The 25,340-nt window shown below is 49.1% G+C and overlaps 8 protein-coding genes across 8 annotated transcripts; 7 read left to right on the top strand and 1 right to left on the bottom strand.

The window, feature by feature from the left end:
• Positions 1–531: 531 nt before the first annotated feature.
• Positions 532–1,101, bottom strand: N7509_001791 (uncharacterized protein; the record flags this gene model as incomplete). Its single annotated transcript, XM_056626428.1, has 1 exon — positions 532–1,101. The coding sequence occupies one exon, from the start codon at positions 1,099–1,101 to the stop codon at positions 532–534; it is 570 nt and encodes a 189-aa protein (XP_056492223.1).
• A 1,679-nt stretch (positions 1,102–2,780) lies between these two features.
• Positions 2,781–3,812, top strand: N7509_001790 (NAD(P)H-dependent flavin oxidoreductase; the record flags this gene model as incomplete). The annotated part of the gene is made up of 1 exon (XM_056626427.1): positions 2,781–3,812. The coding sequence occupies one exon, from the start codon at positions 2,781–2,783 to the stop codon at positions 3,810–3,812; it is 1,032 nt and encodes a 343-aa protein (XP_056492222.1).
• Positions 3,813–5,242: 1,430 nt separating this feature from the next.
• On the top strand, positions 5,243–7,719 carry N7509_001789 (uncharacterized protein; the record flags this gene model as incomplete). The annotated part of the gene is made up of 5 exons (XM_056626426.1): positions 5,243–5,262; positions 5,332–5,600; positions 5,657–6,173; positions 6,231–6,850; positions 6,902–7,719. The coding sequence occupies 5 exons, from the start codon at positions 5,243–5,245 to the stop codon at positions 7,717–7,719; spliced, it is 2,244 nt and encodes a 747-aa protein (XP_056492221.1).
• Positions 7,720–10,149: 2,430 nt separating this feature from the next.
• N7509_001788 (uncharacterized protein) lies at positions 10,150–10,944 on the top strand (the record flags this gene model as incomplete). The annotated part of the gene is given in 3 exon segments (XM_056626425.1): positions 10,150–10,187; positions 10,255–10,552; positions 10,567–10,944. The coding sequence occupies 3 exon segments, from the start codon at positions 10,150–10,152 to the stop codon at positions 10,942–10,944; spliced, it is 714 nt and encodes a 237-aa protein (XP_056492220.1).
• Positions 10,945–12,090: 1,146 nt separating this feature from the next.
• N7509_001787 (uncharacterized protein) lies at positions 12,091–12,849 on the top strand (the record flags this gene model as incomplete). The annotated part of the gene is made up of 1 exon (XM_056626424.1): positions 12,091–12,849. The coding sequence occupies one exon, from the start codon at positions 12,091–12,093 to the stop codon at positions 12,847–12,849; it is 759 nt and encodes a 252-aa protein (XP_056492219.1).
• A 3,807-nt stretch (positions 12,850–16,656) lies between these two features.
• Positions 16,657–18,248, top strand: N7509_001786 (sugar transporter family protein; the record flags this gene model as incomplete). Its single annotated transcript, XM_056626423.1, has 3 exons — positions 16,657–16,725; positions 16,867–17,541; positions 17,610–18,248. 3 exons carry the CDS (start codon positions 16,657–16,659, stop codon positions 18,246–18,248), a joined length of 1,383 nt encoding a protein of 460 aa, XP_056492218.1.
• A 1,731-nt stretch (positions 18,249–19,979) lies between these two features.
• N7509_001785 (GPI inositol-deacylase) lies at positions 19,980–23,484 on the top strand (the record flags this gene model as incomplete). Its single annotated transcript, XM_056626422.1, has 4 exons — positions 19,980–20,528; positions 20,594–20,932; positions 20,970–23,194; positions 23,253–23,484. Coding segments are annotated over 4 exons (3,345 nt in total), but the record flags the coding sequence as incomplete, so codon positions are not given.
• Positions 23,485–24,215: 731 nt separating this feature from the next.
• On the top strand, positions 24,216–24,599 carry N7509_001784 (uncharacterized protein; the record flags this gene model as incomplete). The annotated part of the gene is made up of 1 exon (XM_056626421.1): positions 24,216–24,599. The coding sequence occupies one exon, from the start codon at positions 24,216–24,218 to the stop codon at positions 24,597–24,599; it is 384 nt and encodes a 127-aa protein (XP_056492216.1).
• Between the last annotated feature and the right edge of the window lie 741 nt (positions 24,600–25,340).

Genomic DNA, 25,340 nt, shown 5'->3' with positions numbered 1-25,340 from the left:
TTTTTCAGCATGCTATCATCGAAATACTTCTGTGGTATCTTTGGGTTATGATTGTGATTGTGATTGTGATACCTCACAGGATTGGTCCTGGTTGTTCTTTTGTTTTGTTCCTTTTTCTCTCTTATTGTTGTTATGAGTCTCCTTTGTCTCTCTATCTCTTCTATAGCTTTTCAGCTTGGCTCGGCTCTCAGCTTTCTACTCAGTTTTATCACGGTCTCTACCGCTGGTCGGGGAGCCAAAATACGAAACGATTTAATGGGATCTCTATGAAATTAAAGCATCGATGTAATCAATCTTCCTTTGTGCTCATTAAATATCTCAAGGCGTTGTTTCTATTTCTTTCAAGCGAATTTGGCGAAAGAAATCTCATTTCCCCACTGTCAAATACGGAATTCTACGATTGAAGAGAAAAAGACTATGTTCAAGATTAAAATGAATTCATGCTATATGGCACACTAGAGCACAGTAAAAGATAACTGCTACTACCTACTAACTAGCGCAGTTCCTATCATCCCCACCATGCAACTACTACTACATAGTAGCACCACCACGACGCAGCCTTCTACCACACTGAAGACAATCACACCCATCAACAGCAAGATCAAGCGAATCCCACCTCTCCCCAAGAACGCGATACGCCTCCTCAGCAGCCTGACTCCCCGTCGTACTAGGCCGCACCCAATTAAGCTCCAAGCAAACAGTCCCCTCATCACAATGCCGCGCCGTCTTATCAACCCTATCATCATGAGCATTCAACGTAAGTCTACCAACCTGCGAACTAAGGTACGCCGTCATAAGCACGGCGCGAGAAAGCATTCTATCGGTTTCGGCGACCGCCGCGCTCAGCGCATTCATAACTTCCTTTATAAGCCTGCAGCGCTTCTTGAGGCAGGATGGGACGTCGGCTCCTTCGGTTGCTTGGGCTTTGGCGGCGCGCTCGTCCATGGTGTCTAGTTCTTCTGTGCAATCGATGAGGGATTTGGCTATGCTTTGCCTGTCGCTGTATGGAATTTGCAGGGCGGTGCTGAGGTCTTCTAGGTTTTTGTAAAGTATTAAGCGGGCCTTTACAAATTCGTTGTGGTTATACTTTGAGTCGGACATGGTGGATGGGTGAGTGGATGGCTGGTGGAATGCAATGTAGTAATGTGATGTGGTGTAGCAATATGCGAAACTAACGAAGATTGAATATTTCTGATGCTTGAGAACTCTGTACTAAGACTGTTGTTGGCTGTTCTGGTTCGATTGATGGGGGTATTCTCGAGTATTTATGTCTTGGACTCGAGCTCTGGGGGGTTGTTTCTTCATACTCTGGAGCATTCGAGATTCGAATATAGTTTCAAAACAAAGGTGTTTTGAGATTATGGTGTCGAGGTTAAGCGATTAACTTGAAACTACTTCTTTTCTTTCAAATGGTTCTGGTGAGAATGAAATTTGTCCCTTCAGTGAAACATCACTTCGCCCTTCCCCGAATATAATGTCAATAGTACGGTACTGGTATTAGCCGCAGAGTCTTTGAGTGACATTGTTTACTGCTCAAAGATCAAAGACTTTATTGTGCGTTTTGTATGTGAAGAGCTTAAAATAGGGCCTCATTGTTTGGGCAATATTTCGAATAAAATACATTCGGACACAATGCCAGTACCCCTGAACTCTTTGTCCTGTGCCCGAGGGGTAAAAGAAGTCTGTAACAAGATATGATCTATGGATAGCGACTATTTTCCATGTGAGTTATAACTAAAATTTCTATATCGGTATTCTTTTCGAGTTTGGTACTCGATTACCCCATTGATTGACCCTTGACGTCCTTGGTTCACAGATTAGCGTAGAGATTCGGGGCTTTGCTAGAATGGAAATGTACAACCTTTTCTTTTTTATAAAATAAGGTTATAACACGTTAGAGGCTATGCGCTCAGTGCTTTGTAAGCATTGACGTTGGCAAGTTTGCTTTGGGGAGACCCCTTGTGTAATCCTGTCAAACTGTATATCTACATGTATTCGTCTGCCCTTCTAACTAAAAGAGCCCATCAAGGCGATATAATTATTTTCATACCTTTTTAGGAGATACCTGGACATCCGGTGCAGTCGTTAACTTTGATACTGGAAATAGTACATCCTACTAGTGATCAGCTGCCAGTGATCCTCTTTGCCCGTAGTATGATATATTGACTAATGACCCATTGTAGAACTTGAACGCAATAATTGTTCTTCCTTTTAGCGCTCAGAAAAGTCATTCCATTTAGCGATATACTAGTGGTTGGGTATTGCGGCATCGAGAACCCCGCCCTTGTACCCCGGATTATGGGAAGGCCATCACACGGTCGTGTGAGTGGCCAATATACGCACAGAGATAAGATATATCATGTTTATCTTAACAGTTCGGTTATTGCGGCAATAGAGATCTAACTTCATACATACCATTATTTATCATTTTGCTACTAGTAACACACAATGATAGTTATTACCTCGGGGGCTATGGAGAGGAACCTGCCGGTCCCGCCCCCCTCAATACCCCACGAGGTGAATATCCGAGCGGTGCGCAGCCCCAAAAGTCAGGAAGCCCATGAAAACAAATCGTATTTGATCCATTTATCGTGACTTTACTCTTGCCTTATTTTGAGTCCTCTGCTATTGTTGACTACTATTGATGAACTTCGTTTCCTCACTTCTTTGCCTTATAGCTCTTTCAAGGTTTAATATCCATCAATCGAACCACTTGAAGACAACATGTCAATGTCCAGCGAGTAACCCTGGGCAAAGTCCCCCTTATCGTATCGGCACCCATGGCAAAAGCCGCGACGCCAAAACTCGCAGTCGCTGTTTCAAAAGCTGGAGGTCTGGGATTCATTGCTGCGGGTTATAATAGCGACAACCTCGAAGACCTTCTGGAAGAAGCCGAGAAGCTACTTCTCCAGGAAAGCACGCCAGACTTGAAAATAAAGGCCGAGACCGAGGGCAAAGGCCCCAAGTTCCTGCCTATTGGCGTCGGATTCATAACGTGGAGCGCATCCTTAGGAAAAGCGCTGCCCTGTTTCCCCAGGTACTGTCCGGCAGCAGTGTGGTTATTTGCCCCAGCCAACGGGTTCAAAGACATCATTTCTTGGGCGGACCAGATTAGAAAGGCCACTGCGGGTAAGACCAGGATCTGGGTTCAAGTTGGCTGTGTGGCTGATGCGGTTGACGTTGTCGAGGCTATTGACCCTGATGTCATTGTTGTTCAGGGGGTTGATGCCGGTGGGCATGCTCTAGCCCAGGGGGCTAGTATTATCTCTGTTTTGCCGGAAATTAGTGACAAACTTCGGGAACTGCGCCCAGATCCTTTGAGACAAATCAATATGATTGCTGCGGGGGGTATCAGTGACAGTCGAGGTGTGCTTGCTGCCATGGCACTTGGTGCGCAGGGTTGTGTTCTAGGAACACGCTTTCTTGCGAGCTATGAATGTTCCGTTACGGATGGATATCAAAAAGCGATAATAGATGCTTCGGATGGAGGTATTAGCACGGTTCGAACGACGATCTATGACAAAGTTCGCGATATCCACGGTTGGCCACAAGGCTACGATGGTCGCGGTCTAATTAACAAGACTTATGTTGACCATGTGGCCGGTCTCAGTGAGTTTGACAATGGGAATCTTTATCGTGAGGAGCTTAATAGGGGAGATGCTGGCTACGGGACCGATGGGAGACTAACCACATATGCTGGCACTGGGGTTGGACTTATTAAGAAAGTAATTCCTGCAGGCGATATTGTCAAGTCATTGCACGAGGGGATAAATGCCGCGCTGTATTGGAGGGGAAATGCGTCTAGGCTTTGAATTCAAATTGTCTTTATTCTATTGTTCATGAGAAGAGTTTTGGTAGAGAGCCCCACGGGCTGATCTTGATCACTTATACCGAAGAGTTCAAGTGCATTTCCCTGAGTTCGCCATTTGGCAGGGGTCATAGTGTCATGCCCCAGCTTCCCCGCTTTTCGGGTAATGGAGGGGGTTGTTCGGGAGTAAATGCGAAGAGGGATGAAATGAATGGCTAGGCTTATACGAAGAGGAGGAGAAAGAGGATACAATTGATAGATAATTGACTGTTTATTTGAGTGTGTAGGTGAATCGGGAGAATCATGAGCAACCCTGAGTTATGCATCCGCGCTACACCTGTGGATTTGGCGGACAGGTCACTCTAATCAACGACGCGGGCTCGCGCATGGCTGATATTCTCGTCCAGGCTGTTAAATTAGCGGAAACTATAAGATCAATCAGTATACCAGGCAAATGCATCCTTGGCCGGCTACGTATGGCGCGCGAGAACAGATATCATGAAGTCCTGGGTCTCCCACGGACAAAGGCGACATGCTGTGTGTTTAATACGCATGGAAGAAATCGATGATTCCTCATACGCGAAGAGATAGCCTCGCGATTGTCAAGCTTTCTTCTGCAAAATCGCGAATACCTGCCCAATTCCGATCGGAGTCGCGGTCGTCTCCGGGGTGTTGGTGCTTCATGGATAACCAATCTCCAATTACCTAAGAACAGCCTCGTGACAGACCTCTCTATCCGACACTAGCAGTCCCTGTTCCTAGATGGCTGGTGCTATGGCGGCCAACTGCACCTGTCCAAATAAGGTGTTCACGCCGAGAGTGTGCGGGCGGAAATGAACGAGTACTCGTAGTAGCGACAAGCCCTGATCGACCAAGTTTTGGTGATGAGGAAGGAGGGGACCGTGTGGGATGTGCGCTTTGGTGGATTTTAGTACGAGAAGAGAGATCCGTGCGTGGGTTGATGATCGTTAAAAGTGTTGACGCTGGAAGCGGCCCTGTTTTCGCGTGGGAAAGAGGCTAAGCGGTTTACCGAGTAGATAAAAAGATGTCAGAGGATGGAGTAGTGTTGTCTTGGCCCGGCGAATTGGCTGAGCGTATATCTTAGCGCAGGTGTTAGGGCGTTGTTGACTCGTTGGATCGCAGGGAAGACCGACCAGCGACCGACCAGGTTGGTCTTGGTAATATTCAGTTGGGTGGCGACTTAAATGACACGTAGTGGTGAAGTGAAGTGGTCTATTGCCACTGCTAAGCAAGATCAAGATCCATGTCGTGTGCTGTGTTTGACGTGTTGCTGTTGAGGGTGATGGTGAGAGGATGAGGAGTTGTTGTGGGGTCCAATTTCCCCCGGGGCACCTGACCTCCCCCGCAAGTCTCCAGGTTTCTTTTCCACCCCCGGACAGTCCACATCCCCATGTCGCGCCTACGTCGCCCGGTATGCGATCCCGAACTGGATGGTAAGCCTCTTTTCTTTGCCTGCAGGCGCCTCTACTAACCAGTCCAGCCTGACATGTCGGACTCGGAAGCTTAAATGTATTTTCCCCCTCCCTGTTTTGCCTGCCCGCCTCTCGGCTAACTGAACTCGCAGGCGATGAACAAAAGCCCGAGTGTTCGCAATGTCGCAAAGGTGGGCGTGAGTGTCGCCCGAGTGAGGGAATCATCTTTCGCCATCAACAGAATGCGTCCATGAATACAAATGCCGCCGCCCAGGAAGGACGTGGGGATCTCAAAGGCTTCTTCTCGTACAAGGACTCCTTCGACAAGGATAGCGTCTGGCTGGATATTCCTAAACACGGTGAGTCAATCTGTCGGTCCTTTCTGCACTCATGAGCATTCCTAACACTCTGGCAGTCATCTTTGTTGACAACTCCGACCCATACGCGACCGACCTCGAAACCTCCCTTGCCGAATCGAGTGCCTTGGCGTTGGCACAATCACGAAATCAGAGATGGGGGAGCGGCTCACGAGCCAGCGATGCGGATTCACACGGGTTGGAGGCTCTCTCGGCAGTCGCTAGTCATGAGCGATTCCCTTATTCGCCTCACTCCGTGCCGGACAGCATGTCATATCCATCTCCGAACCGATCGCGAAGTAGCGCGATGCCCCCTCCGACGTCCCCACCCTTGTCGCTCTCGAGTAACAATAACACAAACACAACCATCAACTTCCTTCTAAACCCCGCCAACTCATTATCTCCTCCTGTTGATCCACTTGGACATATTGCCGGACAACGGAGCGCCTCCCTCCCGTCCCGGCCTGCCATGGCCGCGGCCCACAAAGCAGTCGAAATTCGTGTAGATGGGGATGCGGAGACGGATTTCGAGATAGCCTTCCTGATGCGACATTATTCAGAGGGCCCGGGATTATGGTACGTCGGACGCAAAAAGTGGTGAAAATTTCCAGGTCGAGAACTGACATTTGACAGGATGGACTTGTTCGATCTGGGGACGTACTTTGCTTCGTATGTACCAGTACGAGCAAGATCAAACCCTCTTCTCAAATACGCCGCCTGCGCATATGCGGCGAAACAGCTGGGCCGAGTAAAAGGCGCCAAAGCAAAGATGGGCGGAGTTTGCTCACGCCAAGCAATCATGGAGACGTGGCCAGACAAAGATAAAGATTTTATCTGGCATGGGGCCAAGTATTATGAAAAGGCTATACAACTTCTGATGAAGCAGCTGCAGCCTGATGCCGAGAGTTCACCATCTCTAGGTGGAACGGAAAGTCATGAAGATGTAGATAATCCGCGAAAACGCCGACGCATGTCCGATAGCCGGGGCTCGCATGGTGTTTACTCCGATGAAGTGCTTGCCGCGACGGCTATCCTGTCGGTATATGAATTCCTCGATGCAACTGACCCGGCATGGAATCGTCATTTGAGCGGCGTGAAGTCTTTGCTTGACATGGCTGAAGTTGGCATCATGCCTCCAGGTCATCGTCCGTCAAGTGGGGATAATCGCTTTGCGCAGATGAAGAAGTCGGGTCTCTCCAAAGCTCGTCGGGCAACCTTTTGGAACTTTGCGCGACAGGATTATCTGGCAGCTTGTAAGCATTCTAGCTAAATAACCCTTCAGTCTCCCTTACTGACATCCACAGTCATCAACGAGTGCCATACACGGCTTAACACAGATGACATCTTCCTTTGGACAGAAGCAGGCCTGCAAATCGACCACAGAGGTTTCCTCCTTCCTAGTAATAATGGCACAGCAGGATATCCCGAAGGCGACGATGTGATGAAAGAAGATATGATTTGCAATGGTCTTGTATGGATTTTGTCCAAGATCGTCAACCACATCAGTTCCGGGGATAACATAATGAATGATGCCCGGTCTGACAATGGGCCGCTCGGAGTCTCACAACAGTTTCTCATGGAACGGTGGATGCGACTCGAGTCGGAGCTCGATGCGTGGTATAGCGGACTCCCAGACACATTTCAACCTTGTGCGCGGATTGAGCCATCCAAGATTGAACATTATAAGCCGGCCGAAGAAGCGGCCGACCTTGAAACTTTGCAAGAGGTCTGGCATAGCTTGCCCATGTGTGCATCGATCATGCAACATTACCACATGGCACGCATCCTGCTCTTGATCAACAAGCCGCATGAATCAACGGGTCGTCGGAACACCATCGCCCTGCGACTGCAGTCATATCGGTCAATTGAGGCCGAAATTGGGTTCCATAGCCGAGAGATCCTGGGTATTGCCCTCTCCCGACCCGATGGGAGCGTAAGAATCAATTCGTTGCAGCCACTCTTCGTTAGTGGTCAATGTGTGACCGATGCGCGCGAGCGTCGTGTTGCGATTCGCATGTTACGCGCCATCGAGTCAGACCTTGGCTGGGCCACCGAGTATCGCGTCCAGCAACTCTTGAAAGAATGGGGATGGAATGAGAACTCTTTGAGAACCGGCGGATGAAATCGACGCCGAGTTCTAGGCCTAGGATTCAGTTCTTAGGTCTTGCGATCATCCCATTTTCGAAGCGAAATGCGCCTCTGATAAGGAGTGGAGCATGGGACAACGCGCTTCCACGATAGCAGAGGTCCGCGATGACGTCTGGGTGGATGTCGCCGTTGATCGACCCAATCCCGGTTTTGATCTCAGGCATGAGGTCCAACACTCAGCTGCAAGCAAAGGTCAAACAGCGACCAAGCTCAGCCCTACCAGCTTATCCCACTGCGCATCCCACCCAGCCTCGGGCCTCATCGACCGAGATACCCCTATGATGAATCGAGCCCGATCGATTTTCCACCTAAGGTTGGGGCCAGGATCTCCGAGGGGCTTATCGGCATGATGAATTCGACGAGTTCATGAAATCTACTTATCATTAGTTCTCACCAGTAGTCACAATAATTAATTTCGGAATCACAATATACCATTCAGAAGAAGCAGAATTCGAGCAGAGATCAAAGAGATCACAAAGAGATCAAATTTCCAACCCTCAAAACTTAAACCTGTAGACATGAAGATTACTTATGTCACCCAGCTTTACTCCGTACCCAAGACCATATTTGAGTTCTGCAACTCGGTCAAGTTGCCCTACAATCGGGTCGGCGGGGGTGTTGCATCGCGGGCTCGGCAAGCTTCCCAACCCGCAAGTCCCGCAAGTTTCCCGCAATTTTTATCCTTCAGCGGGCCGTCCTTGGCTTGTCGGGGTGCCGGGCCTCTCCAGGGGTAAAAAAACAAAGTTACGAGTACGGAGTAGCCAGGACTACTAAAAGGATTATGGATACCACCAGCCACCTTTAATATTTAAAGAATCACCAACCTCAACCCTTCTTATTTTCTATCTAACACACACCAGTCTCTCTCTACAAAATTTCTGCCATCCCCCCCCATCGCCAATGTCATCACGCCCCACCGATAGGCATTACCCTCCACTAAGGCAGAAGGTTAACCGACTCGGCAATCCTCCGCATTAACTTCTGCAGGCTCAGATTGGGAGGACATTACATAGACTGTCCTGCCGCATGTGTCTTGCCCTGACATCGTTAGGGGCTGGGATCCGCTTTGGTTCCGACTTCTCCCTTGTCTCTTCCAAAGATTTTCGTATTTTTGTGGCTGTAGGGCTAAGGCCCACTAAACGTTTACTGTAAAGAAACTACCCCACGAATCAGGGAATCCCATTCTTCGCCCCCGGATACCTAAACGGGAGAGGCCGGGGAATCAGTATATTCAGCCCTGCTGAACCGAGGATCTTCGTCGGGCTGGAAGCAGGTATAGCGATCTTCAGGCTTGCTAAATTCAAGATTTGGTTATGGGTGATATCTCCGGATTTGTGTGTGCTACCTAATTGTGTCGATTGTGGATTTTGCCTTGTTCTGCCTCTGGCGATGAATCTTGTCAGTTGAGTTAAAACTACCTGAAGTTTCTCGGCAGACTCATATTGACGAAAGAATGCAATCAAGGCCGCTCTTTATTAATCAAAGAGTATGTCAAGACAGGCTTATTTCTGTCCCATTTCTCTGTCGGGTCCCTCCGAGTCTGCCCCGCGGGTGAAGAGTTATGAAGCACTAGCAGCATCATCACAGAATTCTTCAACTTATCCTGGTAAAACTTCTATTTTAGTATTCAGGGCCAACTGCCTGCCCAGGTACTAAATAGAAGCTTCCTTGTCAAGACCTTGTGGTTAGACAGAGGCTCTTAGTATCCGAGGCCTATGGCTTCATATCCTACATAGTGAGATCACAGAGGCTTTGTGTGCGGTCGCCACATAAGCGGTGCCAGCATGCAGTTTATGTAAAGCGTGAAGAAGTGTAAAAATAGGGGTGACCAGCGGTGACTAAGTATCCTGGGGAGATTGATAGATCACATCGCACAGGCTAAGCCTGGGTAATGGATCGGGGCCTGGCCCGTTACAATAAGGAGCAATCAATTAAACACCCACTTCAGGTGGATGGCTCGCCACTAGATGATGTTGAACACGAAGCTCCCCCGGATTCATCCCAGCCCGACCTCAACGCTTTTGTCCTAGCACGGTGGTATATCCCTGCCGTCGAGGGCTAGGTTTGAGAGGAAGTAGAAGATCCGGAGAATGTTTGCACATCCCATAAAAAGTTTGACGCACAAATTGTGATTATCAGTGGGTATTGAGGGGACTGAAGGGCTGCGTGAGAATGCAGAACCGAAGAGGACTATTATTTCGGCTCTTTCCATTTACTTAACAGATAATGAAGGTCATATTCTTCTTTACTCAGGCTTTAGTCAGCTGCTTTGAGACCTCCGAGTCAGATACTTTGGGCTTGTAATGTACTGTACACAGCATGAACGCCGATCCCTTGTAGTGAATATGCTGAAAGAAAATAGGACATAATTTCCAATATAGGCTTGTAACAGAGCTGTTGCCATATGTGGGTCGGCGTTAATGGTGGAAACTCCATGGTTTTGTGAGATTATGCCACAGTTCCTGTCGCCACTCAATCGCCTCAATTTTAAGGATGACTTTTGACGCAGTCTTCTCCAGAAAGGTTTCCGGGGAGAGCTCAGATTGCAGCAGTCGGGAGAATCGGATCCTGATAGATGGGGGGTCGACGAAGCTCTCGAAAACTTGGCCTGGGACGAATACTTTCCAAAGGAAGTTCTGGACAGGCTGGAGGGTGGCAGACCCGACGTAAAGGTTTTCCGTGATGTTCTCATTGAGTATTTGGAGCGAGATTATGCAGGAAAAAATGAGACGAGTCCACCGTTCTCTCATGCAGACTATGTCAAGGCGACGGAAACAGAGCAGTATGAGGAAATAGTGGAGAAAAAAGTACTCGCAGACAGGCATATGAGGGAAAGTTTTGCGAGGCTATCCTGGAGGCCATTACTGATCCGGTTTTCGCAGAACAGAATTACGATCTCAGTGGCGAGTATATTGCTAAGCAAGCACGCCGTAGAGCCTTCGCCAAGATCTCACAGGACTTCTTTGACAGTGACGATTATGATGCAGGTGGACCACGCATTCAAGTTCGGACCCTGGATTTTGAAACTACCGAGGCGGAGCTTCGGTTGCATTCACAGGTACGTCAGCTTTCCCGCCTTTTGAACGAAGTCATGACAAGCCCCATTCTATCTGATAAAATGGGTCTGAAAGAGCGCCGGGCGTTTGCCGCCAGACTGTGGTCCCTCTCGTTTTGGAATACTTCGGCCTCAATGCCTTGAGGTCAAAATTGGTAAAAAGGGGACCAGCATGAGCTACTCAAACAGGAGTCAATGGAGAATTAGTGAATTTAAATATGGTCGGTTTGAAACGAGGCCATACTATTTTTGTATCGTAAAAAGGACACATATCAGCCTCAGTAGCCTCCAAGACCTAGTCATCTATGGGGAAGGTGGAGTTGGTATTCATGAAGGAAATTCCAATGTAATCCGGTGATGTGAAGTTTTCAAGCTCCAATGCATGAAGCTTCGATTCCATAAAGCTCCGAAGGTTGACATAGAAAGTTTTTCCTCTAAATCTCTAACTTTCGCATCCTCGATGTAAAGTTGATAAGATGAAATCTTAGCTAAACACTGTTATAATGATTTTAGTAATCCACTATTTCAGCTCTCAACTCATCCTATCCGGACTCCCAGAATTACTATTGTTAAGACGAAAATTCTTTCAATACTTGTGAGATCTCTTCAAATGATACGTTCAGGTAGGCTTGCTGATAGCCAGATGCTGAGATGCTGGAGTAAGTTGTGTCTTGTGGGCCTGGTAGAGAGCAGTTGATAAAATAAGGAATACGCTAAAGCCCTGAAAAGCTAGATTTGGCTCATTAAGGAGACTGTCAAGACTGGCCAGTCACTTTTCCATGTTATGTGAATCACTAAATTACATACTTTCGAATCTGTTAGCAACGTTTTGACCCCTCGAATGACTTTTACGAAACTCACAGGGATGAACAGGAGGGCACTTCTCTCTCATGACGTTTCCAGGCCGCCCCGTCCTCATATTCCAGGGCGATCCAACCCTTGCGCCGTATGTCTCCGAGGTACGCTTTAAAAGTTTTGCGAAGTCTAGAACAGCGGACCTTTCAAACGGCGTGTAGCTTTGTTGTGATAACGTGACCGACTGGTTTATCAAGTTAACCCTTCGTTGCTAACTAACTGGGTGGCATTTGCGCCCTGGGTTGGAAAAAATGCGGCTATTATGGACGATATGTTCATATTTTCGGGATTGGATATGGTCTTGGTTGCCTTCGCTACCACACCTAATCAGTCGTCCTCCTGCTGCTGATGTTGAAACAGGACTCCTTGCCCATGTCCCGTCTACCAATGCCTTGCCTGACATCTCGACAATAGGGAGATCGACAACTCGACCCGATGGATAGGAGCCGGGATATTAAGAAGACAAATGTGGATTTTTCTAGCTCCAGGAACGCCGAAGGCGAGCTCATCTCAGGAGGCATCACTGGGATTGTCGAGCTCCTTGACGATGGGACTGCGCTTAAAGCACCATTTCCAGGGTGTGAGATCGAAAATCATATCCTAGATATTGCCAAAGAAGCCGACATATACCGTCGTGTCAGACCACATAAGAGACTTGTTCGCATGTTAGATCATTGCAGGGAAGGACTCAAGCTTGAATATATGAAAAACGGGGATCTCAAGACATATCTCCAGTCTCAGAAGTCAATATCAACGGATATCAAATTAAAGTGGGCATATCAGAGGGTCATCCATTGCGATATAAAACCACGAAACCTTCTGTTAGATACGACTTTCGACATCAAGATTATTGATTTGTCTGGCTCTTCAGTAGATGGTTCAAAGCCGGCTTCTGGTGAGGGAAACCGGTTTTTCCTTCCTCGGCATTGGAAAGACCAGCCGACAGTCGCGACAGATCTCTTCGCACTAGGGTCTACTCTTTACGAAATTTTCCGAGGCGGGAGCCCGTATGAGGAGGTGCCTAGTGATAAAGTCGAAAGACTTTTTACACAGAAAGAATTTCCTGGTGTATCTTATATACCATGTGGACAGATCATCCAACGATGTTGGCTATCTCAATTTGGCTCGGCAACGGATGTGAAAACCGCCATCTTGGATATAATTTCCCGCAAGACCAACGCCGGCTGTAACTAGGACAAATTCCAAGTTATCTCAACTACCATGGGTGCGGAAGCAGAAAATAAAGGATGAACAGGGCGTGGTGAGGGTGTGATGAGAAATCCGTGAAGCTAAATGTGATACTTGAAATAAAATCTGAAGTAGCTTATCGAGCATCATGCTTGGGAAATGAGGCATAGTATGTCATGGAAGTGTACGGGAAGATCACAAGGCGATAACTGATCAATTCAGGTCCTCGTTACATATCTCGCATTTGTCAGTATCGCAGATTGGCCGGATGCACAGACGCTGCCAGTAATCGCATTTTCATGCAAAGATCTTAGGCTAGGAAAAGGCTATTATAAAGCATGGAGTTATGGTGCTCTCCAATAGACCACCATATATCAAGTTGGCCGGATAGTCTAGTTGGTTATGACGCATCGTTAACACCGATGAGGTCCTCGGATCGAGCCCGGGTCTGGTCACATTCTTTTTATTGTTTTTGTCTTTTGTCCCACCTCCGGTGGGCCCGTTCGACGAACGAGAAAAAAATAGCTCACTGCCGCCAAATTTTTACTATACCGAAGATCACGCCCTGCTTTTTGATTGATGTTTTGACCATAATGCCGGTGCCGCGTGTGGAGAACCCTCCAGGGCTGTTTCACGACATCCAGACAGCTCAATGCCTAGACGAGAGGCAAATAATAGAGAAGCAACCTTGGATTGTACTAGAAGGCAACTTGTCATTGGAGATAACCTTGGAATGATCTCAGGAGTGGCCAGGCCTAGCCTTGAATGATAGGGGCCTCAAGAGAACATATGTCTCCGATCCGTTACTTGATACATCCGTCTCGCTTTCATCAGATGCCCCCCATCTGGGCTGGGTCGATCCATCGGTACATCTTACCCAGGTAGGGCATTACACATCCACTGGAATGGAGCACACTAGCCAGGAGGCGGAATTCAACTCCATCCTGCGTCAGTGATGGCGATATTCAGGTTCCGAATCGTCTTGAAGTTATACCACTGTTAGGACCTGGGGCCTGTATATATACCTAGGCATCTATTACCTACCTAGTAGGTAACCTTGAAGTATGCCCAATAAGACAAGACTCAAGGGCAACAATCTTGGAAGCACGGCACTAATTTTCTGGCTTTGGTTCTAAGCACCGGAATCGTGTATCTTCGACACCTGGGCATATTCAAAATGCGTTCGAGCCATGCAGTGAGCAACTTGAAGCACACAATCGTTCGCATTTTCGCCAAGGTTCAAGTTTCAAACGATCATACTCGGGACAGATAACATGGTATTCTTCTGTTTAAATATTGCATCTGGTTTGTATCGGTACGGTACAATATCTGGGAACTTGAAGGCTAGGGTTGATTCCAACTTGAAGTTGGAGTACCCTCTCATTCTCCGAGGATGGAAGATTGTTGAACACCAATCCGAAAATACTCTATCTTTCTAAAAGGCAGCTGAAGGTTCCGCAAACACGAAGGGAGCCTGAAGACAGCCTTGGAAGGTGCACGCAAGCGATATACGTCTTTGTTGTCGTAGGCAAAAGTTAAATTTGCTTCCGCTCATCGATTAGTCTGAAGTCTGAGGTATTTCTGATTCTGCGATTATCATAGGATATCACACGGGTCGCATAGTATATCTCAAGCTTGATCTAAAGCACCGGAACATTTCAGAGTAATGCACCGGTTGCTGCGATCAAGTTTAAAGCCGGTATTTACTATAACAGCGATAGAACACATGCTTAGGCGCTTTTATACCCTCTCAGCTAGATCGCATGAAGTCAACCGTGCCAAATCTCCGCGGAAGATTACTTGACAGCGGAGATAGTGGGACGATGCTAACCCCAAGTCTCCGCCCAATATGGGTCTATGGAGCGAAGCCAAGAAATTCCCCGAGGCAAGAATCCCAAAGGACAGACTTCTGCATAAGCTGTTATAGAAGTCTTACTGTGTTAGATTAAGGAACGGCGTGGCTCTCCAATGAGAAATAGTCATCTCGGATTGACGTGGCTTGGCCAGGGTTATAAGAAGCTTTCTTGCCAATTTCGTGGCATCCATGGCACTGCAGCCAAGAAAATCAAGACTTCGGATTTTGCCGTAGGTTTGAATTTGAAGTATGCTTTTTGAATACAGGTTAAGAGCGATATACCTGTGGCTGCGGCTATACTCTCCAATCAAGAGTAGAGAATGTCTATCCTCATTTAGTTTTTGGTTCGAAGACGCGCAGATACGGGGGAGTCGGGTTCCACCATGCTGGCTATTTTACCCGGCCACCTTAAACCCTCCCCGCATCTCTCCCATGTTCGGGATCAATCTGGAGCCCGACAATTGAAATAGGAGAGGACGGGCTGGGAGTAAGTTCTTTTTCGTCGGCCAACATCCGAAAAGTATGATCAAGCCACCAATCCAGATAGAAGAGATGGCAAAGCAAAGCGACCAACCCCCGCGCCAAGCTTCGCCTCCGGCCCGCCGAGTCTCGGAAGAAAGGTTATTTGTCCGGCGTTGCACTCCTGATAGAGGCTCGTGGCCGACACGTTTGTTCGTACATGTTGCACCGTCCTTAACTAATGGTCATTGGTAATTGGTTGTTGGTTATGATTCGACCGAGAATCTCCGGCATTTGTGTGGTGTGTCGTTGTGCCGACTGAGCGAAGAAAATAGGCTAATTCGGCAAGAATCCCTGCCCGCGCCATAGGATAGGCCGAGGTAATCCATAGGCCGACCTACTGTATGTACTAGTTAGGGCCGATGGGCAGATCGGACGGCACGAGGACATGGGCTCTGTTGGACAGAGAGTTGAAGTGGGTCGCGGGGAGGGCTTGGGGATTCTTTTTTCTCTCCACATCCCCGGGCTGGGCAGATCGGCGGAGTAAGTCTGGCCCGATAGACAAACGAGTACGGAGTAGATAGAGAGACAAGTTACGGAATAATGGGAGTAATAGGCGAAGCTACTATGCGAGACGAGGACTTTCCGGAATCGGCGAATTTCTGAATCGCGGATTCTCCGGAAATTCCCCCCGGGTGCGACGTTGGAACCAGGGGAGATTTCCCCAGAGTCAAGTCAAAATGCGGAGAGAGGAGGAGGATGTCTTGGCTGGAAGAGCACAGGAACCACAGAAACGACGGGTGGCCCGGCGATGGGAACCAATCTGAAGGGACTCGTGAGTGGAAGGGGGCTCAGAAAAGCGTCATCGAGATAAACCTTGATGGGACAAGGTGCGCCCCCATTCAGCCACCAGAGTCCAAATGTAGCACAGACTCATGGACACCAAACAGGGAGAGATATGGCCACAATATTCGTCTGGTTGAACCCTCGAAGCCCACAACTGACAACTTTCCATCTCGTCGTGCTCCACCATTTACCTCCAACCGTCAAGATCGGCAGTCCTAACCCTGGTCGCCCGCCCTTCATTCGTGTTTGGCCCCAAAGGATGCTGACTCGCAGTACGCCAGACGAATGAGATGAAGCGGGGTTGATTCAGCGTGACAGTCCTTAAGTTCGAAGTTATTTGGGTGAGTGCTGATATCGTAGTTACTAGAGGTGAAAAGGGAAAGCCGACCTTTTCGGTATTTAATTCGGGCCTCCCCTTCCTTCCCCCCCCCTTTCAAGTTCAAGTTTCTTCTTCCCAACCCGTCTTTGTCTTGTCCTCCAAGGGTTGGCCTCCCCAGATTAGGTACTTTTACATCTGGATATCGGCGCCATGGCAGACACACACGACCATTCGTCCGTTCCGGTGGAGGTGGACCCGTACTCGCCGGACATTGAGGAGAATATGAGTATCGGCCGCTACATCGCGACGCGCATTCCATCTCTCAAACCCCCGAATGAGACCGGCCCCGAACCCATTTAAGGCTTTGACTCTACTGAACCGCCAACAATGGCTTTTCTTCGCAGTATGTACTTCCTAAGAAATACCCTCTACATGCAGACAAATAGCTACCATACATCCACTCCCACTATTCCTCTTCCTCCTCCCACGTCGCAAAAAAAACCCCCCCCAAAAAAGCAAAACTAAACTAACAATTTCATTCTAGGTTGCTTTCGCTGGATGGACATGGGACGCCTTCGACTTCTTCACCGTCTCCCTCACAACCTCTCAGCTAGCTAAAGCCTTCGACAAATCTGTCACAGACATCACCTGGGGAATCACTCTAGTTCTAATGCTCCGATCCGTCGGCGCTATCACCTTTGGAATCGCCTCTGATCGCTGGGGCCGTAAATGGCCATTCGTCGTCAACCAGCTACTCTTCGTCGTTCTCGAGCTCGGTGCCGGTTTCTGCCAAACATACAAGCAATTCCTGGCCTGCCGAGCTCTGTTCGGAATTGCTATGGGTGGTCTATACGGAAACGCAGCTGCCACCGCCCTCGAGGATTGTCCCTCCGAGGCTCGTGGTATTGTCTCCGGTCTCCTGCAGCAAGGTTACGCCTTCGGATACCTACTCGCGACAGCATTTGCTCGGGGCTTAGTTGATACTACGCCTCACGGTTGGCGTCCGTTGTATTGGTTTGCAGCCTGCCCGCCTGTTTTGATTATTGCTTTCCGTCTTTGCTTGCCTGAGACGGAGACTTTCAAGAGGAGACAGGAGACACGAAAGGAGGTGCGTGGCGGTGTTGCGGCATCGTTTATGTCCGAGGGAAAAGTAGCTTTGAAGCGTCACTGGCTTTTGCTGATTTACCTCGTCTTGCTGATGGCTGGATTCAATTTCATGGTATGTCTTTTCCTTAACATAGTCAGTGCTTTGAATGCCTCGAATATTTTACTAATACATCTATACAGTCTCACGGTTCCCAAGATCTTTACCCTACCATGCTGCAGAACCAATTCCAATTCTCCAAGAATGCCGTGACGGTAACGCAGGTCGTCGCCAACCTGGGAGCGCTGACTGGCGGCACTCTATGCGGTTGGGCTAGTCAGATCTTTGGTCGTCGCTTCTCTATTATCGTCATTAGCATTGTTGGCGGTGCTCTGCTATACCCATACACTTTTGTCACGAGCCATAACGTCATCGCAGCGGCGTTCTTCGAACAATTCATGGTGCAGGGTGCCTGGGGTGTGATCCCTATCCACCTGATGGAGTTATCCCCCGGTTCAATCCGCACCTTTGCCGTCGGCACAGCCTACCAGCTCGGTAACCTTGTTTCGTCAGCCAGTTCGACGATCGAGTCGACGATTGGCGAGCGGTTCCCACTGCCACCAACCGCGGAGGCTGCCAAGCGCTACGAGTACGGCAAGGTCATTTGTATCTTTATGGGTTGTGTCTTTGCGTATGTTATTCTGATCACGCTGGCTGGACCTGAGCGTCTGGGTCGTAACTTTGATGCGGAGCATGATGCCGATTTGGCGGAGGTTGCTGCTCATCGTGGTATGGATCGTGATGAGAGTGATCCTGAGAAGGCGACTGCGCGACACATTTAGCTTCTGAGTTTATTTATGCCTACCATCTATGAACGTGAATCTAAGAGAGATGAGATACCCCCGTGTGATGATGAGATAATTTATCAGATGTGGCCACTATTGGCTAGGCGATATGGATTGCGCAGATAGTGCATAGCTGATTAAATAGCTAATTGGATAATACCTGGCTAAGCTGAAACCAAAACGAAGAGCAATTGAGTAGTAGTAACTCATTCATCATGTGACAACCAGTCGTATAGTTAGAGGCGGGGTATAATTTTGAGTCCCCTAGCGAAGCCACTATCTTTATTTCCCAGTTTCAGGGCTTATGCCGAGGAAAGCCCGACTCGATAGTCGAATGCTCCTAGGAAATGTCCACATTAGCCAACGTCTCAACTCCGAGTCGAGAACCACGATAAACAAAAGATAGCAACGACAATCTGAGTCTGCTTAAATGAAAGCTCATTCCGGCCAGAAACCACCGGTCCAAGGGTTGAAGGGTTTCTTCATGTCGATCTGGGGCAATTTATAAGAAGTAGAGATGGGGAAAAGGGACCTCTTACCAGGACTGTTACTAACATCTAGTAAGCTGTGAGGTTGTCAAACGTAAGCTGCATGATTTACAGCGAGAAATGGAAGATTGTCGGCCTTTTATAGGCGATGGCTGACCCCGCAGTTCGCTAACATCAGATTCGAGTTGCAGGGGTTGTATGACCGTGCAGGCGAATCTTGTCTGTCATTGGTCTGCAATAGTAGTTTGAAGCTGGGAAGTTCCAGGTTTACCTACAGTTGCCGATGCAAAGGAAACTCCAGAGCTACAGAGGTATGAGTACTAGTATAGAGGATAGAATAGAGTAGTATAAAGTATACACTAGTGTCCAGGTGGTAACTAGATCTAAGATAACTAATTACCGAGATACTACTGGTATTAGGTACGAGGTGCTACAAGTGCCAGTGTGGGGTCATCTGCTTAATAAATATGCCTTGCTTCTACTGTGTGACTTGCTCTACGCGTCCTGCAGGTCCTTGAGGACTGGCAGTGGTTGCCAGTGGTTGCCTGGGGGGGGCCGCGTGTACAAGTTAACTACTAGTAGTTCATGTCGACATACACTGTTTTAGCTGCACAGCACAGAGATCAATTAGACTAGTAGCTAGTAATAATATTAGCTATAGCATAGATGTACAATTAATTGAATTCACTTAAGGTAGTTATAACTATAGAGTAGCACTGGCATAATGATAATACCACCCCACTGCCAAGCCCTTCCAAATGCGTCCAGATTCGCAAGATCTGCCAGGGAGATGATAGACCGGTTCTACTCCACTCTTCACCTTTAGGGTCAGGGTATTTTGCAGGGACTTTCAGGGACTTTTCAGGGACTGCCACTTGCTCTTAGACTGGGAACTCTCAGACACCACTATATCCCCAGTATATCCCCAATAACCCGCACTTTTCTGGTGGCAACTGGCAAACTTATAACCCGCTGCACTTTTTTGCCGCCAAGTCCACCACCAACGCCAACAGTCCCCGGGGCCGCTCCCGTCTCTCTCTCCCCCCCCTCAACCTCAACCTCAACCTCTCCCTCTCCTCCTCCTCCTTCTCCCTTCACATTCCACTCCCCCCTTCCCTCCCCTCCCCCCCCCTCCCCCTTCCCCTCCCTCCCCCAGCACAATCACGGGTCCTGTGTGGCCAGCCCTGCGCCAAGATTCTGTGCTGAATGAGTCCCGACTCCGCCTCCTCAAATGCACAGACGTTCGTCTGGCTCTCCTGTCGCGGACGACACTGACGATTCCCCGACTCGATCTCCAGACGACCATGGCCATCCGGTCGAGAATCAAGATAATTCCCGGTCGCAAATAGCCAGACACGGCACCAGCTTTGACTTGCGCCGCGATAACGGTAGCTCGACGCCGCGTTCCCGGAACTCCAGTCTGTGGCGCACTCCCTCCTCGCAACCTTCCAACGACACCAAAGCCATGCCATTGGACTCCCCGCGCTTGCCCATGGAGGCTGCCTCCCCTGATGGCCGTCGCACCCGTCAATCCCGCCAGAGGAGTCCCTGGTCGATATCCATCCTCACCGCGGTCATCACTTTCGCCGCTGTTGCCTTTCTCATCGCGATCTTTCAGTCGTTTACCGAACGCCAGGCTGGTCACAGTGGCTGTGGTGTCCCCATGATGAGCCCGACCTTTATCCGGATGCTGGAATTCGACACTGAACATACGCGCTTCGCGAGCAAATACAACCTGTTTCTTTATCGGGAGGAGGGCGTCGATCCATACACGCAGGATAATATCGGGGTAGGAGGATCTTTCAATCTTGATTTGTCCCAAGTAACACCCGCTGACCATCCGATCGCATTTAGTTAAACGGTGTCCCCGTCCTTTTCCTTCCCGGCAATGCAGGTAGCTACCGACAGGTCCGATCCTTGGCCGCCGAGGCTTCGCGACACTACTATGATGTGGTTCGACACGATGAGGACCGACACGCGAACGGCGTTCGTAGCCTGGACTTTTTCATGGTGGACTTCAATGAGGATATGGCCGCCTTCCACGGACAGACTTTGTTGGACCAGGCCGAATACGTGAACGAGGCGATCTCCTACATCCTGTCATTATACCACGATCCCCGACGAACAAGACGAGACCCTGCACTGCCAGATCCCAGCGCCGTGGTATTGATCGGACACTCTATGGGCGGAATTGTGGCTCGCACCACTTTGACCATGGCCAATTACCAAGCCAACTCGGTCAATTCGATCATCACCATGTCCGCGCCGCACGCAAAACCCCCCGGTTTCCTTTGACTCCGATATCGTCCACACCTATAAGCAAATCAACGACTACTGGCGTGAGGCCTATTCACAAACATGGGCCAACAACAATCCGCTATGGCATGTTACTCTGATTTCGATCGCTGGTGGCGCGCGCGATACTGTTGTGCCCTCGGACTATACCAGTATATCATCTCTCGTACCCGAAACGCACGGATTCACCGTGTTCACCTCTTCCATTCCCGACGTTTGGATTGGCATGGACCATCTGTCGATCACATGGTGCGACCAGTTCCGGAAATCGATCATCAAATCACTCTTTGAGATCATCGACGCGCGGCGCCCAACTCAAACGAAGCCTCGAGCGGAGCGTATGCGGGCTCTCAAGCGGTGGTACCTAACTGGCTTGGAATCTGTGGCCGAGAGGACCCTTGCACAGAAGGAACCAAACACCCTCCTCACTCTCGAGGACAATGCCAATACCATTCTCGCCCAGGGCCAGCGGTTGATCCTACGCGAGCTTGGCGAGCGACATGGCCCGGATGTACGCCTTCTGCCGATCCCTCCGCAGGGCGTCTCCGGCAAGAAGTTCACCCTTCTTACGGATCAGACTCTCAGCAGCCAGGGTAATGTCGAAGTCCTGTTCTGCAGCGTCTTCCCTTTGAACAATGGTCGCTCAGCTGTCTTTTCGATGAACCTGGATTTCTCCGGTGGCACTGTGGGCTCAACTCGCTTGGCTTGCAAGAGTGCGGCAGAGGATGTTATCCACCTACCTGCCTCCACTCGCGAATCGAAGAAACCATTCGACCCTGTTCCGCCGTTTTCCTACCTCCAATATGATTTGGAGGGCCTTGCTGAGCATCAGTTTGTCGCTGTTGTTGACAAGGCCAATGTGCCTACTCATGGGTTTGTGGTCGCCGAGTTCTCGGACAGCTCGGACTCCATGCTTCGAGCAAAGGTTGGGCTAGGAAGCTTGTTGAGCGCAGGTCTCAAAATGCGGCTTCCAGCCAACCGACCCATGCTCACAGAAGTGAACATCCCGGCTTTGCATTCCAGTCTTCTGGACTACCGGCTGAAGGTCACACGCCATATTGGAAAGGATCAGAAAGAAGAACTCTTCGCTCCTCTGCTGCGTCAGTCAATCTCCGATCCTCACGAGTCGAAGTTTTTCGTCAACGTGAATGAAGTCAATGTCAATCTACACGGCGTGGCTCCGTTCATGCCATCTCCTATTCGCGAGCACGCTGCCTCGGGCGGTGTGTCATTCCAGCTATGGACTGATCCTAGCTCCGGCTCGACGGTGGATGTTTCTCTTCAGGTGGATATAACCGGCAGTCTTGGTGAGCTGGTGATGCGATATCGGACCATATTTGCCGCTTTTCCTCTGCTTGTTGTAGCTCTCGTGCTCCGCAAGCAATTCCAAATTTATGACGAGACAGGCTACTTTATCCCCTTCACAGACGGACTCGGCCGAGCACTCCGCTCTTCCCTTCCCCTCCTGTTGGTAGCCATGTCGCTTTTGGCATCTTCTCTTGCGACCTCCAAGGCTCTCCCTCAGTCCGATGATCCGTTCCATTGGCGGACGAACTCGACTGAGACCCCTCTCGATTTCACCAAAAACGATCTTCTCCTTGGATCCCAGGATGCATTCTTCTGGTTCCTTGTCCCGGTCTTCGGTGTTATAAGTGTTGGTGTTTGTGTTTTGGTCAATTACGTTACTCTTCTTCTCGTCAACATTTTCTCCTTGATTTACGGGGCAGTGCACAGCAAGTCGGGCTATATACGGCGCGAGGACCGAGGAAATCTTCCCATTTTCAACTGTCCCACCCCCGAACGACGAGTGATTCACACCGCAGTCCTTCTCCTTCTCGTCTCGACTATCATTCCCTATCAATTCGCTTATATGGTCGCCTGCATAGTGCAGCTGGCAACCACTGTGCGGGCCCAGTGGCACGCCAAGGAAACCAGGACCACCTCTCACATTAACTTCGACAACTACGCCCACTCAATTCTGATCCTCATGCTCTGGATCCTTCCGATAAATGTCCTGGTTCTCCTAGTATGGGCGCATAACCTCGTGGTTCACTGGTTTATGCCATTCTCCTCCCACCATAATGTGCTCTCTATCATGCCATTCCTCCTCCTCGTCGAGACTATGACTAGCGGTGCGATGATCCCACGCATCACAACTCGGTATGCAAAATCTCCCACTCAGCCAATTATCCACCAGTACTAGTGCTAACTCAAGCAGCTTCAAACACGTCACCTCGACGATCTTCTTCGCCATCGCAATGTACTCCGCTGTCTACGGCGTGACTTACGCCTATCTCCTCCACCACCTAGCAAATCTGCTTGCAGCGTGGTTTGTCGGTATTTATTTAGTCGGCAACAATTTCTCTCCGCGCCGATTATGGCGCATAATTGACGGTGATGAACCCCCCTCTGAACCGGGCAGTTCACGCCATGTGAAGAAGAAGCCATGATAGCCATTCTGGCCACATTGAACCCTTTATTCGGATATCGAAGAATCGAATAAACCCTTCCATTGTTTCTTTCCTTTTTCTTTTTTCTTTCCTGCTCTGTCGCGCATGGGAATGGAGTTTGAGCGTTTTTTTCTTGTTTTGGCCCATTGTACAGTGGAAATGAAGGTCCATCACGGCTAGCATGGCGGGCTCTGGCACCACACCTCATCACACCACCCACACCATCTAATATCTCCCTCCGACCCACCTGCGCGAAGAAAGGAAATGATTTTCCGACTCCGCGACTCTGATATTTTGTGGCTCGGTCTCGTTCCGCTCGATTTAGAGGTACTGCCTGTATATACCTCCCTGTTTTTGACGGTTGTGTTATTTTACGGATGCTGTCCTGGTTCCAAATAGACATTTCTTATGGGTGGTGGCGCTATAGAACCGTTTACAATGAGTATTTATTTTTTCCTTTATCCATCAGGTTACTGTAAATCTGTATCAATTGAAGAGCGGCAGATTCACTTGTTAATCTATGAGGGCGGTATTTTCCATTTCTCGTCTACAATCGCTTTGTCCACCTGGGTACAAACAAACACCACCAGGGCTACTACCATGGATGGCCAACATTGTGACGGCCAGGGAGTAGTAGTTACCTACTACTACTAGTATTTATACCTGACCACACCACCTTCAGTCCCCTGTGTTATACTTACTCCTTGCCCAGTTGGAACAACTCCGCAAGAATGGATTTTGAATTCACCCAAAGACAAGGTCGCACAACAACGCCTACAATTTCCTCGAGCCTCACATTCCAACTACTAGCTCTCGGCCTTGTACTGACTCAATTTTCTTTCTTCTTACACTTTATCATCATCATCCCTCTCATCTCGGTTTATCTTTTCCTACCCCTGATCCTCATGTACTTCATGTTCTTCGCACCCAACAGCCTTGACGATCCAAGTTCCTCCATCAACCGCCGCGCCATTGACGGATACGAATTAATACCGTACTGCGAAGAATATGCTTTGGAGGACGCTTTTCAGGTGCACTCAAACCCAACCTTAGAAACTTGGAGTATGAAGGCACCAGACGCTGAGGCACCAGAATTCCTCCTCTGTTCGACTTGAACCACCCTTCCTACTATACATTCGGCAAGTTGTGTTGTTGCGTTGGGATGCTGGAAATAAATTTGACTAAGACTGTGCTTATCGTCTGTGTTTTGAAATCAAGCTCACCGACCTTAGGGTAGGTAGTTCCATCAATAGGTTAGACGAGATAATAATCCGGTCCAATCTGCTAGGTATTCAGTACGAACCCTGGTGCTCATATAGAACTGCCAGTGCGTAGAAGATATTTGCAATCACGGAGTACCCTGTAGAGTACTAGTAGTACTGGAAATATCCACCCAGTCCAGCCAACACACCTGTCATGTCGTACTGGTACCTGTTCGCTAAGCCACGCATGTTAGGTACATACATATGTACTGCGTACATTCATGCACACCACCAGTCCTCAGCCCCCGGGCCTTAGCTCAGGCGCCCGCTCGCAGATCCCGAACTTGCATCAGCAAGGTTCCCCCTTTTTCAGCAGCGGAGATAATAGGTTCACGGACGGACCGAATGTATCAGGACAAGGGCCTGAGCGAGACGAGGCGAGGCAAATCGAAACTCGAAGGGCCCCGAGCATTGACAATTTTTTTTTTTTTTTGAAAAGGGGCTGGCTAGGGCTGGCGGTGATGGACAGGGACATGGACAGGGAAAGGATGGTCAGCGTTACACGGACGAACGACGAGTTCTTTCAGCCTCGAGCAGGGGGAGTGTAAAGTGGCGGAACCCTAGTACATATTACTCCGTACTCTACTAATACAG

The sequence above is a fragment of the Penicillium cosmopolitanum genome (genome assembly GCF_028827165.1).
Source record: "Penicillium cosmopolitanum strain IBT 29677 chromosome Unknown utg000004l:1.0-4361866.0:1.0-4365735.0, whole genome shotgun sequence".
Classification (NCBI taxonomy): domain Eukaryota; kingdom Fungi; phylum Ascomycota; class Eurotiomycetes; order Eurotiales; family Aspergillaceae; genus Penicillium; species Penicillium cosmopolitanum.
This window is presented reverse-complemented; position numbering and strand designations above follow the sequence as displayed.